The sequence below is a fragment of the Schistocerca gregaria genome, chromosome 9, assembly GCF_023897955.1.
Source record: "Schistocerca gregaria isolate iqSchGreg1 chromosome 9, iqSchGreg1.2, whole genome shotgun sequence".
NCBI lineage: Eukaryota > Metazoa > Arthropoda > Insecta > Orthoptera > Acrididae > Schistocerca > Schistocerca gregaria.
This window is the reverse complement of record NC_064928.1, coordinates 121,553,825-121,568,554: the sequence shown is the minus strand read 5'-3', so window position 1 is coordinate 121,568,554 and position 14,730 is coordinate 121,553,825. Positions and strand designations below refer to the sequence as shown.

At 41.8% G+C, this 14,730-nt stretch overlaps 1 protein-coding gene across 2 annotated transcripts in view; it reads left to right on the top strand.

Annotated features, from left to right (window-relative positions):
* Positions 1-13,406, top strand: part of LOC126291892 (galactoside 2-alpha-L-fucosyltransferase Sec1-like) — a 182,412-nt gene extending 169,006 nt beyond the window's left edge. The window contains exon 6 of one of the 2 annotated variants that reach the window (XM_049985621.1): positions 12,433-13,406. In XM_049985621.1, coding sequence (XP_049841578.1) covers positions 12,433-12,669 — 237 coding nt within the window. In that variant the 3' untranslated portion in view covers positions 12,670-13,406. The remainder of the gene's footprint in view (positions 1-12,432) is intronic. The other variant, XM_049985620.1, reaches the window with a different exon arrangement.
* Positions 13,407-14,730: the final 1,324 nt, after the last annotated feature.

Below are 14,730 nucleotides of genomic sequence, written 5' to 3'. Positions count from 1 at the left end.
ATTTAAATTCCCTAAGGTCATTATGGATGTAGAGGGTACGTGAAAGGAGTTGTTGCAGATCTCCGTCTGATATCAGTCAGTATTTCGTGCCACTGATTGCGTGAGTACCTGCTACCTGTAATAATTCATTAAAACACAGTCGCCGTATTAAAGTAAATCTACGATTCTTCTAAAAGAAAAACGGCATAGTTTAATCGTAACAGAGATGCTCTGGATCAAAGAGCATCTGTTCAGTCCTGCTCGAAGGGTTAGACACCAGTATTGTGACCTTGTACAGGTTCCATACCTGCAAAATGAGCGGGGTAGCAAAAGAATTTATAAACACAGAACTACTGATGAAACCTGCATACATTCTTAATGCACAACTGGTAATGGTAGAAACGCACAGAAGTCAGAATGTAAGGGGTCAGTCCCATAGTGCTCAGAGCCATTTGAACCATTTTGAGGATACATGCATCCACTATCCGTCGCATGGAATCCCTGGTGCGCTGATGCAGCCCTGGAGAATGGCGTATTGTATCGCAGCCGTCCACATCACGAGCACGAAGAGTCTCTACATTTGGTACCGGCGTTGCGTAGACAAGAGCTTCCAAATGCCCCCATAAATGAAAGTCATGAGTGTTGAGGTCAGGAGACCGTGGAGGCCATGGAATTGGTACATCTCTACCAATCCATCGGTCACCGAATCTGTTGTTGAGAAGCATACGAACACTTCGATTGAAATGTGCAGGAGCTCCATCGTGCATGAACCACATGTTGTGTCGTACTTGTAAAGGCACATGTTCTAGCAGCACAGGTAGAGTATCCCGTATGAAATCATGATAACGTGCTCCATTGAGCGTAGATGGAAGAACATGGGGCCCAATCAAGACATCACCAACAACGCCTGCCCAAACGTTCACAGAAAATCTGAGTTGATGACGTGATTGCACAATGGCGTGCTGATTCCCGTCAGTCCACATACGTTGATTGTGAAAATTTACAATTTGATCACGTTGGAATGAAGCCTCATACGTAAAGAGAACATTTGCACTGAAACGAGGATTGACACATTGTTGGATGAACAATTCGCAGAAGTGTACCCGTGGAGGCCAATCAGCTGCTGATAGTGCCTGCACACGCTGTACATAGTACGGAAACAACTGGTTCTCCCGTAACACTCTCCATACAGTGACGCGGTCAACGTTACCTTGTACAGCAGCAACTTCTCTGACGCTGACATTAGGGTTATCGTCAACTGCACGAAGAATTTCCTCGTCCATTGCAGGTGCCCTCGTCGTTCTAGGTCTTCCCCAGTCGCGAGTCATAGGCTGGAATCTTCCGTGCTCCCTAAGACGCCGATCAATTGCTTCGAACGTCTTCCTGTCGGGACACCTTCGTTCTGGAAATCTGTCTCGATACAAACGTACCGCGCCACGGCTATTCCTCCGTGCTAATCCATACATCAAATGGGCATCTGCCAACTCCGCATTTGTGAACATTGCACTGACTGCAAAACCACGTTCGTGATGAACACTAAACTGTTGATGCTACGTACTGATGTGCTAGTACTGTAGAGCAATGAGTCGCATGTCAACACAAGCACCGAAGTCAACATCACCTGTCTTCAATTGGGCCAACTGGCGGTGAATCGAGGAAGTACAGTACATACTGACGAAACTAAAATGAGCTCTAACATGGAAATGAAGCGTTTCCGGACACATGTCCACATAACATCTTTTCTTTATTTGTGTGTGAGGAATGTTGCCTGAAAGTTTGGCCGTACGTTTTTGTAACACCGTGTATATATAGAACCTTAAGAACGAAGTATGTACCGATTATTGCTACCTGACATGCTAATTAGCTTTGTTGGATTTGATACGAAACAACTCCCGTGCAAATATTAACCGATGAGCCTTTATCAATTTCACACGGTCAAAGTATACTAAAGTGTTAGAGTATAATCCACTAGCCAATAACGATGGGTTAATAAGGGAGTGTTTCAAGATGAGCGTTGGAGGAAACGGAGGACCGTTTGCGCCAGGAGTTAGGTATACATGGAGGGTTTACATCCATGTCGAAAATTTGGGTTGCTGCGACGACAATGGTCGGAGTGCCGCACGGGCGAGCAGGAATGGCATTTATATTCCCTGCTTGTCACAAATATTTGGCTGTTTGTTCCCGAATTTTCGCGATTTCTGAGGGTGTGGTTAGGCAGGGCCCTAGAAGGGCGGCTTAAATGGCAACGCTGCAGTCTGAGGCAGAGGCGCATCCTGTATGGACATGACCGAATACTCGTCTCCTCTCTAACACTGCTCATCTACAAGTGGCTCTGGTTACATCTCGAAAACCTTTGGCGTTTCTTCCACAGTTGATGAAGGCAAAGAAGTGGACTACTCAGGCATTTGGGGGCTTCTGATTTCACATTGTTTGGAGTTCTGTGGATTGTACCCAGTAGACTATACCAACGGATACTGGGCCGCAGGGAAGGTTGTGCAAGACGACGTCTGTTACAGGCGTAGAAATAAAGAGATAAACGCCACTCAAAGAGAGGGCTGTCAGATAGCTGGCAACGGGAGTGCGACAGCAGTAATAAGGGCAGAACGGTTTACACCTTGTTATCCAACACCAGGGAACCGTTAGGAATATTTGTTTATTTATTTACTGATATCATTAGGTGATGATGCTGAGGGAATTAGATTAGGAGTTGGGTGGTTGGGTGGATGTTTGGGGGAAGAGACCAAACTTCGAGGTCATTGGTCTCATCGGATTAGGGAAGGAAGTCGACCGTGCCCTTTCAAAGGAACCACCCTGGCATTTGCCTGGAGCGATTTAGGGAAATCACGGAAAACCTAAATCAGGATGGCCGGACGCGGGATTGAACCGTCGTCCTCCCGAATGCGAGTCCAGTGTGCTAACCACCGCGCCAGATATCCTTAGGGCTGTCAGGTTCTGTTACATGGGACCAGTACCTTTTTACATCGTAGATACCTAAGAAATAATAACTTTAAAAGAATAACTGGTATTAAAATGATTAGAGTGTCTGAAGTGGCAGTGTGAGTAAATAATACTGACTATGAACTAATGAAGTTAATAGTGGCAGTACTTTTACTAGTGCGGCTGCTGTCACCAATACTGATAATAGTAACAATAATAATAATAATAATAATTATAATTATTATTATTATTAAGACAGTAATAACAATGATGATCGTTGCAGATATAAAAACAATTTATACGTGTACTGAATAGATGCTTTGTGAAGCAGTGAGTTCTGCGAAAAGGAAATTTAAGGAGACTGCGTCAGGTAAGAATATTAAGAAATGTGGTTGGAAAGAGGGACATGCGAGGGTAATCATTACTGTTGGCATAGCATGTATCTCTCTGACTGTCTTCTGAAATTGGGGATGTTACTCATTTCTCCTATATAATGTGGGAGATTATTGCAGAGTTGGTGTAGAGCTACTGAGAAGAATTTCGAGAAAGTAGCTGCGCGGTGGGGTGGGACAGAAAAGATTTTTTCTCTGATGGAAACAGGTGTTTCTGTCATGTTGTTCAGACAAGAGCTTTAACCCTCTATTGCATAAATTTACGTGCAATTTTAAGGAAACCGCTTGTATATGTCAGTCTAGCTGCGTCAACTTAGACTGTGTTTAGCGTCGTTATGTCGGCAGAAACTGTTGATACTCTATAGTCGTCCACTATACGTAAACAAACGCTACAGCACCGGAAAAAGTTAATTGTTTCTGCCACTTGAATCACACCTAAAGAAATTATGTTTTTAAGGTATGTGAAATGATGCTTAATGATATCACAGATAATGTTTCGATGTCTCTCTAACTGAATGACAAATAATTAATCAGTATTTTCGGTTTGTTGCCTTATGGCAACACTATGGGCTGGCCAGTGTAAACATAACCTTTTACAACACGTGCGGATTCAGTACAATGCTGTTTATTACTTTTATTTTGTAGACATGACCTCAATTCTTCATGTTTCTTTGGTGGCAGACATTCGGCGGCAATCAGGAATATTCCTGAAGAAAGTGACGATTCGAAATTGGGCAACACCGTCAGTGAAGAAGTATTTGCAGATGATTCAGAGGATGAAAGTACTGGACGTAATATTCCTCATGCAATTCGGCTGTAGTTGTTTCTGAGACTGACGATGACAGTGAATGAGAACAAGAAGAAGAGGAAAAGGAACAAGAAGAGGAAGAACATGACGGAAACAATGTGTTACATCAAAATGTCATTGCAGAGACAGAAGAAAATGGTGAACTGAACATGCGTGTAGTTGGATGCCGGGAAGTACTAGTTATGCCAGAATGGACTGGTACACTTGACATCCCTTCTCGTGTATGCAGTCCGAAAGAATATTGTCACATGTTTCTTGGAAGCGAAATGTTGTACATTATTGTGGAGGAGTCAAACAGACTACGTATTCAAAAAAAACCTGCAAAAGGGCTGAAACTTGACAGGCAAGAATTGGAAATTTGGACAGGAATGGTGTTCTTTATGTCTGTGATTAGACTCCCTTCTACTAGATGTTACTGGAGTCCTGAGACTAGAGTTCCCATTGTAGCTGATATAATGCGTATAAATCGCTTTGAACAAAAAAAAAGTAAAATACGTTTTGCTGATAATTTGAGAACCGTACCCTAAGGAGAGTCAGGTTATGATCCTATATACAAAATAAGAAGCCTTGTTGACCCCACTGTTTTTAACTGTAAAGAGCTACCGAAGCCGGAAAATTCTGCCTCGACGAGCAGATTATACCACTCAAAGGGCGTCATTCAATGAAACAGTACAATCAAAAGAAAACAAAGACGTGGGTCTACAAAATGTTTGTGCTATCTGTTGTGAATTGTTCAGCATACAGCTTTGAACTCCATACTGGCAGAACTAACCAAGTGAACATCTTCCTGACAAAAGAGCCAGTGGAAAGGCTAGCTAGTGTAATACCTGCGTACAAAAATTATAAAATATTTTTAACAACTGGTTCTGTAGTTTAGATCTGCAAATGAAACTGGTAGAAAGAAGAATCTACAGTCTAGGCGCTGTTAGTTTCACTCGTCTAAAGGGATGTGTGTTCGACTCCGACAAGATAAGGAAGAGATCTGGAAGAATTGCAACAGATGAAAGACTGTTCCGTGGTAAATATGCAGTATTCTGCTGTAAAGTGGCATGACAACAGATTTGTGACATTACTCAGCAACAGCAAAAAGAAACATTTCAGAGTTACCCGTAATACTAGAGGGCATATGATTTATATAAATAAGGAACAGGAATTGCGAATAATGACCTTTTGCTGCCTGTTGCTAAAGTAAAAGGTGAACCACTTGTGAGCTGCTCCACGTATTCCGTAATGGTCTAACTTCTGGAGCAATATTTTGTGATCAACACAATCAAATGCCTTAGTTAAACCAAAAAATATTCCAAGCGTTCGAAACCTTTTGTTTAACCCATCGAGTACCTCACAGCGAAAAGAGAATATAGCATTTTCAGTTGTTAAACGACTTCTAAAGCCGAACTGTACATCTGATAGCAAATCGTGTGATATAAAATTATCAATTATCATTACATACACAGCCTTTTCAGCAACTTTTGCAAACGCTGTTGGCATTTAAATAGGTCTAAAATTATCTACATTATTCCTTTCTTCCTTTTTATAAAGCAGCTTTACTACTGCGTAATTTAATCGCTCAGGAAACTGACAATTCCAAAAGGAAAAATTAAAAATATGGCTAAATACAAGGCTAACATGTGCAGCACAGTACTTTAATATTTTGCTAGACACTCTATCATGCCGGCCGGGGTGGCCGAGCGGTTCAAGGCGCTACGGTCTGGAACCTCGCGACCACTACGGTCGCAAGTTCGAATCCTGCCTCGGGAATGGATGTATGTGATGTCCTTAGGTTAGTTAGGTTTAATTAGTTCTACGTTCTAGGGGACTGATGACCTCAGAAGTTAAATCCCATAGTGCTCAGAGCCATTTGAACACTCTATCATAACCATGAGTCCCTAATCTTCAGTGATTTTGTTATTGGCTTAATCTCGATCTTCTCTGTATTACAGTGGAGTATTTCAGGTATCAATCTCGGGAAGCCATTTGGCAAGAAAGTTATATGATTCCCTGCAGAAACTATATTTTTATTTAATTCACCAGCAATGTTCAGGAAATGATTGTTAAATACTATGCATACATCTGATTGATCAGTAACAAAAATATTTTTAATACGAACTCTTTATATCGCCGACCTTCTGCTGCTGACCAGACACTTCCTTTACAACTTACCATATAGTTTTAATTTTATCATGTGAATTAGCTGTTCTGTTTCATAAGAAATACACTTTGCCTTCCTAATAACATTTTAAGCACCTTACAGTACTGATAATATTCTTCCGGCGAGATCGTGCACCAGCACTCTCACCTGAAGATGGCGGCCAGTTGGACCGCGGAAATATTGTGTCATGAAGACGTTATGATCCGGCTGCATACCGGAGAAGAATATTATCAATTATTACGCCGGGAAAGCCTTCGTAGTCACACCTTAAAGTACTGTTTGTAATGGGCTACTGTAGCTTTATAGCGCCTACTACTAACGGTTTGATATAATTCCCACTTTGTTCTACATGATATCCTTATCCCACTAGTCAGCCACCCGGGACTTCTAGTATCCCGTTTAGAGCGTTCTAATGGAAATCAACTCTCAAAGAGCGTGTGAAATGTGTTAAGGGAAGTGTTACATTTGTCATCTATGCTATCGGTGCTATAAACATCCTGCCACTCTTGTTCCTTAACGAGTTTTAAAAAACTCTCTATTGCCGTTGGATTAGCTTTCGTACATAGTTTGTAATTATGTGTAACATTTGTTTGAGTACAAATGCCTTCTCATGTCAAAATTTGTGCATCATGGTCTGAAAGGCCATTCACGCTTTTACTAACAGAATGCCCATCTAGTAATGAAGAATGAATAAAAATATTGTCTATGGCTGTGCTACTGTTCCGCTGCACCCTAGTTGCAAAAAACAGAGTCTGCATCAGATCATATGAATTTAAGAGATCTACCAACATTCTTGTTCTTGCACTATCATATAGAAAATTAATGTTGAGGCCACCACATATATCTAGTTTCTGGTACTTCCTACAAAGTGAATCAATAACCATCTCTAGCTTAAGCAGTAATGCTCTGAAGCCGGAGTTAGAGGACCTCTAAACAACAACAATTAGAAGTTTACTTTCACTAAATTCAACTGCCCCAGTACAACATTGGAATATCTGTTCAGTGCAGTGTCGTGATACGTCTATGGACTCAAATGGAAAACTGTTTTTTACGTACATAGCCACTCCGCTAGCCCACAAGGAACTCCTTGAAAAGCAGCCAGCTAATGTGTATCCTGGTAAAGGAAGCCTCTGAATTGTCAAATTATTTAAGTGGTGCTCTGATATACCAGTAATTTCAGAGTCAACATCTATGAGCAGTTAACTAACTTTATCTCTAATACCTCTTATATTTTGATGAAATATGCTGATTCCTTCTCTACTTGGAAACATTACGTCCTCGGAAGGTGAGCCCTTAGTTACAGAGACTTTCTTTAAGTAGGTATACCTATCAGCTGACTTCAGTGCAGCTCTAACACCAATATATCGCATTAATGCTAGGGTTAAACGACTAATATTGGATAATAGTGCTAATAAGAAGTTCTTTGAAGAACAAGGTAATATGGAGAAGATTATGTTGCGTGTTAGTAACAAGCTACGGAATTTTAGTATACAAGGCTTTGATCGACAGGTGTACCTTGGAGAAGGTATACTGGCAAAAAATCATGTCGCTTTGTGACGTATAGTCATCCACAGAAATCTGTCCCTGTTAGTAGTGTGAGTTATTGGACAAGTACTGAGAAGGAATGTGGTGTCAGAAATACTGTTTTTCAGATTAATCCACTTTGTATTGGTGTTCTTGTAAGTGGTAGCGAAACAAAAGCTGATGATAATGTTTAGTCAGAAGTTAAATACGTTTCTATGATGGTTAAGAATATTGTAACACTAACATTATGTAAGAGTAAGGGTAACATAACATTTTAAATAAAGGAGTATTGTGGCAGCTCATGTCGGCGTTGTTATGTGTTTAAGAAAATTGGGACCACATTAGACACCATCCAGACAGTCTCCGGCTTCCTGACCTTCCGAGGATGTAACGTTTCCAAGTAGAGAAGGAATCAGCATATTTCATCAAAATATAAGAAGTATTAGAGATAAAGTTAGTTAACTGCTCATAGATGTTGACTCTGAAATTAGTGGTATATGCACGAATTGACGTTTCTGCAAGGACATTTATTGGAAACAAAATTAATTCGTCAGCAGCTGTTATTGTATTGGAAGAACTGTGGTACTACAAACCTAACGCGGAGCAATTGACTCAACAGTTTAGAGAAGCGTACAGAGAATATTTATTTATGCCTAATAATATAAGATGTTCTAACACTTACTATGATTTTAGACAAGGTCGATACAGACCTTTGTGGTATACATATTAGAACCTCAATGAAGCTGAACCTCAGAAGTCATACCTCAGACGCACAACTGTAGGCCATCCCAAAATATTTCCTCGTGGTCAAGGAAGCATCCTACATTATAGGGTAAAATGGGCAAGCTTACAGTTATTTTCAAGTATAGGAAAGAATTGTCTGTGTGTAAATGCAGTAAGAGTACTGCATACGCTAGAGGTTTCAACAAATTCGTAGGTTGTGTGAGGTATTATATTTCACAGTCATCACTAATCAATAGGTGAAGTATAATTGTTTGTACAAGTTTCTTTTTCAGGTCAAGAGGGAAGAAATTTTAATATTTATGTAGGACTCAAGAGATTCTGAGACCTTCTTGCACAATGTACTTACGTTCTCAGTGTATTCCAAATTTCTGTGTATATAGACCCAAGCAAAGGCGTGATCGGACATAGACCTTAACGAAAGCATTTACACCATATGCTTCCAGTGAAAGAGAATAATGTAGGCTCTACTTGTGGGCTGAAAGGCTCCCCAGAGCACACTCTCACACGTTAAACACTTCTCACAAAGGCCAGACGCCTAGAGCACACAGACGAGTATTGGTACTATGCGTTTAGAGATGAAATATCATGGAAAGAAATCGACGGTTGGACAAACTCGATCTGAAAGGCCCTGCTCCTTCAGTAAAAAATGACGACAAAATAGACCTGCCCTGAGAACCAGGACGCAACAGACAATCAACGTGATTGTCAGGAGGATCTTCAGAGGAAGATGGTGAAACTGGCTCAAGCAGGAACACAGACGATGATGATGACGAAGTCGTTGGCCAAGTCACCTAGCACTTAAGCAGTGGCAGCTTATTGTACGTAGAGTCACGCAAGACTTGAACATTGCACATAGCCGAACAGCATAATAACACCAAGAACCAGCAATCGGTGCATGGCTCGATGTCTTTCCGAGATATCCCGCAATACTCCACTAGCCTTTGGTGGTGGTAATCTACAGCTTATCTTTTTGTCTTCCCTGTCATCTCCAAACTTGCTTCAGTTTCAACAAACATTCTTCTTTAACATCCTCCGATACTGTTAATTGATTGAAATTTTCTTTCTATCTCATTGTTCCATTTATTTATAACCTAATATTTGCTTGGAACAAGGAATAATTGCAAAATGTACAACCTCCTTTTCAATGCTAAGCAAAGGGCACCTAAATATGCAATAAATGAAACAAATTTAAAAAAGGAAATTAAATAACTTCAGAGAATCTGCTTCCCATATAACGGGTGTCATACAAACGCTCCTTCCTCAGTTTCACCAGAAGAATTTGTCTCTGTTAAGTTTTCTGACAAGATCGGTTTCACACGATGAGTGGGACTGATAATACCTGTGTTAACGTTTAACGTAATGGCCTAGAAGTAATTTTCCGTCCCAAGAAGTGGCCATTCTACAAAATTCCCTTGCATATGTGACCACGAGTTACATGACGCCAAATAGTCGCTTGTCCCCTCCTGTTACAACAAGTAGCTCACGTCACTCACAGTTTTAACAAAGAGATCTACTAATACCTAACTGTGCTTCAATACGACGCTTGCAGCTTTGTGGTGGTGAACCGAAATATTCGAACCACTACAGGGTGCCACATACACTGAGGTGACAAAGGCCGCGGGATACCTCCTAATGTCGTGTCGCACCTCTTTTTGCCCAGACTGGTGCAGCAACTCGACGTGGGGTGGACCCAACAAGTCGTTGGAAGTCCCTAGAAAAATTACTGAACCATGTTGCCTCTATAACCGTCCATAGTTCCGAAAGTTTTCCCAGTGCACGAACTGACCTCTCGATTGTGTGCCATAGAACTTCGATGGGGTTCATGTCGGGAAATATTGGTGGCCTAAACTTTCTCTGCAACTGTACAGAACATTCTTCAAACCAATCGCCATCAGTTGTGGCCCAGTATCATGGTATAACGTCACCCATAAAAATTTCATCGTTGAATGGTTGAAAATGGTCTCAAAATAGCCGACCATAACCATTTCCAGTCAATGATAGATTCAGTTGGACCAGAGAACCCAGTCCATTCAATACAAACACAGTGCACACCACTGTGGAGCCACCACAGTTTGTACAGTACCTTGTTGACAACTTTGGTCCCTGGCTTCGTGGGGTCTGCGCCACACTCGAACCCTAACATCAACTACCAACAGAAATTGAGACTCATCTGATGAGGCTGCTGCTTTCCAGTCCTCTAGGGTCGAGCTGATACGGTCACCAGCCCAGGAGACGCGCTGTTAGCAAAGGTCGTCTGCTGCCATAGCCTATGAACGCCAACTTCCACAGCACTGTCCCGATAAATACGTTCGTCGTGTGTCCCACATTGATTTCTGTCGTTACTTCATAAAGTTCACTAACAACTCTACCCAAACACTGATGTTCTCGGCCGTTAAGTAAAGGCCGTGGTGAGAGGTGATGTCTGAAATTTGGTATTCTCGACAACGTAACGTTAGCGACAGCCCCGGACGGTGCACAAGTCCCGCCCATTCACCCCCCTCCACACCAATCCATATCCTAAGCTCCGCCCACGGTCTGCCGCATGTTCCAACATAAAAGTTTTTCGTATCACAGATTGGCCAGTCATAAGAAGGGAGAAAATCAGTAGTTAGTACGAAATACAGTTTTACGGTACCAGTGTGAAAAGAATTAGAAATATGTTCATTGAATATGCGAGTTGGAAATCATCAGTAAGAATGAAAAATGAAAATGGTATCCACACCGTCTTTTTTATTTCATGAGCTTTCATCTGCACTATATCAAAAAACCTGATATATTTTAACTGCAGTGAGCGCAAATTTCCGTCACCTCGCGTAGTGTAAGAAATTCTGTTGGGAAATATTAATTGGTAGCATCACCAAGGATGCTGTCCATTACCGCGATTGTCTAAAGTCAATCTTGTGCATAAACAAGGCAAAGTCGATGTTTTAGTTTGTTTCTGATTACCTCATTAAGACTAAAGAATATAAGAGTGGGATAATGTAGAAGTGCGTAATGCAAGCAGTCAGATATTTATACTGTGCCATTCGTCATTAATATTTGCCTGTGTAAAGGGTGAATTTTTACTTGTGAACTCGTATGACTGCTTCCTTATAGCAGACACGAGATTACTTTGAGTTCTTCTTCAGTGTTTGAGAGCTTTAGAGCTGCCTATTGTTAAACATATGTACATAATTTCGTCAGTGTCATTCCAACACATCTTATCGTACTTTAATGTCTGTTAGATATCAGTTTTGACATCAGTTGGCCACAACAGTCAAGATTAGGTACCTTGTGTATGATAACTTTATTGAGAGTGCATATCTACGTTTCATTTTGATGGTATTACACAAACTGCTAAGAAGTACTAACAGCACAACACTGCTAGTATGGAAACCGAGGTAAAACAAAAAACGACAAACAAAAACACGACAGCGACGAGAACTACCAAAGATCATATTGATTCGCTCTTGGTTGGTGTGGCGGGGGATAGGTGTGGAGGGGGGTAAATGGGCGGGGCTTGAGCAGATGTCCAGGGCTGTCGCTAACATTCCCTTTCTCGGCACACTCTTGACGCTGTGGATCGCGGAATATTGAATTCCCTAACTGATCATGCTGGGAACTTTTTCACGTGAATCACCTGAGAATAAACGACAGCTCGGCCAATGCACTTCCCTTTATAGTTTACGTACTCGATACTACCGCCATCTGTATATGTCCATACAGCTATCCCGTGACTTTTGTCACCTCACTGTACAAATATCGAACAACGAACTGTAGACGGTTATCAGTACGCTTCTTGTAAAGTTTGAGATTGAGTTAAATAAGTTATTAGGGTAAGGTTGGTAGTCAGCAACTGAAGTTCAACTTCGTCTGAGTTGCTGTTGTGATTTATGCAGCTGAGTACTGTTCTGTCCCAGGCAGATGCGGCCGCCAGCGTGGGGTTCTTGATGTCATCGAAGAGCCCTGCGGACGACCTGTGCCTCCTGTCCTCGTGCCAGCACCTCATCATGGCCTACGGCACCTTCGGGCTCACCGCGGCCATCCTGTCCGGCGGCCGGACTATCATGTACGACACAGCCCACCATGGCGTCCATCTACAGCCTGCCGCTCAGACGATGACATCAATGGTCCCTCACTGGCGTCTCATTCCATAGCGCCAGTTACTCGCTCCATCCCGAAGGATGACGTCACTGGTGCATCTTCCCATAGCGCCTCCTGCTTGTCTCATCCCAAACGATGACATCACTAATACTGTACTGTTCTGTGCTTCGATCGCAAGTGGCAGGAGACTGTAGAACATGATAAGCATTGAAGACGCCATCTTAACTTTTCTCGCCTTTTATTATGAATCCATTCTCGAACCTTTTTGGATTGACAACGTTTCAATTTCATTATCATACATGCCTACAACAAAGTACAAAGTATTGTATAGTGGATGGACTACGAGAGGAAGAAGTTCATACAGTCATTTCGCAAGCTATAAACACCGCCACGTTGTGTCAGGCGTTAATGCTAGTATTTGAAAAAAAAAGACAGTCATTACATGTTACTTTGTAAGTAGGCTCTTTAGGGTTTTATGTTGGTAACGCCACGTAGCGCTCTATATGAAAATCACTGACTGTGCTGTGTGAAGGCTGTGGTTGGTTTGCATTGTTGGAGTAATATTCGCTATTGTAGTGTTGGGCAGTTGACTGTTAACAGCGCGTAGCGTTGCTCAGTTGGAGCTGAGCCGCAAGCAGTGGTGGATGTTGGGAGTGAGATGGCGGAGTTTTGAGAGCGGATGATCTGGACAGAGACAGTAAATTTGTAAGACTGGATGTCATGAACTGATACATATATTATGACTTTTGAACTCTTTTAAGGTAAATACATTGTTTGTTCTCTATCAAAATCTTCCATTTTCTAACTGTGCCTATCAGTCGTTAGTGCCTTCAGTAGTTTGAATCTTTTATTTAGCTGGCAGTAGTGGCGCTCGCTGTATTGCAGTAGTTCGAGTAACGAAGATTTTTGTGAGGTAAGTGATTTGTGAAAGGGATAGGTTATTGTTAGTCAGGGCCATTCTTTTGTAAGAATTATTGAAAGTCAGATTGCGTTCCGCTAAAAATATTGTGTGTGTGTAGTGTTGATCAGAATAGGTGAAGAGCGAAATGTCTGAGTACGTTCAGTTCTGCTCAGCTGTTTGAAAATCAAATAATGTAAGAAGCTTATGAGCACAGTCATTCATTAAGTTTTCTAAGGGGACGTTTCAAGTTATGTAATAAGTATTACAGTTTATTAAATGACATTTTCTGTACAGCATGAGGCGCACTAGAAATGGTTATTTGCTAAAAACGGTTTTCTGGTTTGTACCCACATTATCAGTGGCAGATTATGTATCTTTATGAGAGTGACATGTGTTTCAGTTAATACGATAGGTCCTGAAATCTGTCCTGTCACATAGTATATAGGTTGTCACGTGTGTTACTGCTGCCATATCTTAGACAGTGACAACTGTTGAAAACGTTTGGCTCAACTGTGACTGGTACATTTAGCCATCGTGAGAGCGTTACAAATCTCATAGAAAGTTTGAAGTGGGACACACTTGCAGATAGACGACGAGCAAAGCGGAAGGGGCTGCTCACTAAATTCCGAAATCTGATCTTCGCTGAGGATATAGACCGTGTATTATTACCACCAGCTTTCAAATCGCTCATTAATCACCATTCAATGATATGGGAAATTAGAGCTCGTACTGAGGCGTTCAGTCTGTCGTTTATCCCTCGTGCGATCCGCGAGTAGAAAAGAAATATGACTTTGGCGCCAATTGTGCCCTCAGCTACACACCGCTTGGAGGCTAGAGGAGTATATACGTAGATGTAGATGTAGAACTGTCATATAGAACAAGCATGTTTACCCCATATGACAGTTATCTCAAACATTGCCAAGAACTGAGTAAACAAGTTATCAAGAACTGAGTAGTCATGTTTACACTACGTGACAGCTACGCAAAAATGGCTCTGAGCACTATGGGACTCAACTGCTGTGGTCCTCAGTCCCCTAGAACTTAGAACTACTTAAACCTAACTAACCTACGGACATCACACACATCCATGCCCGAGGCAGGATTCGAACCTGCGACCGTAGCAGTCGCACGGTTCCGGACTGCGCGCCTAGACCACCGCGGCCGGCGACAGTTACGCCAGACGTTATCAAGTATCGTCGCTGCCTAAGATTTT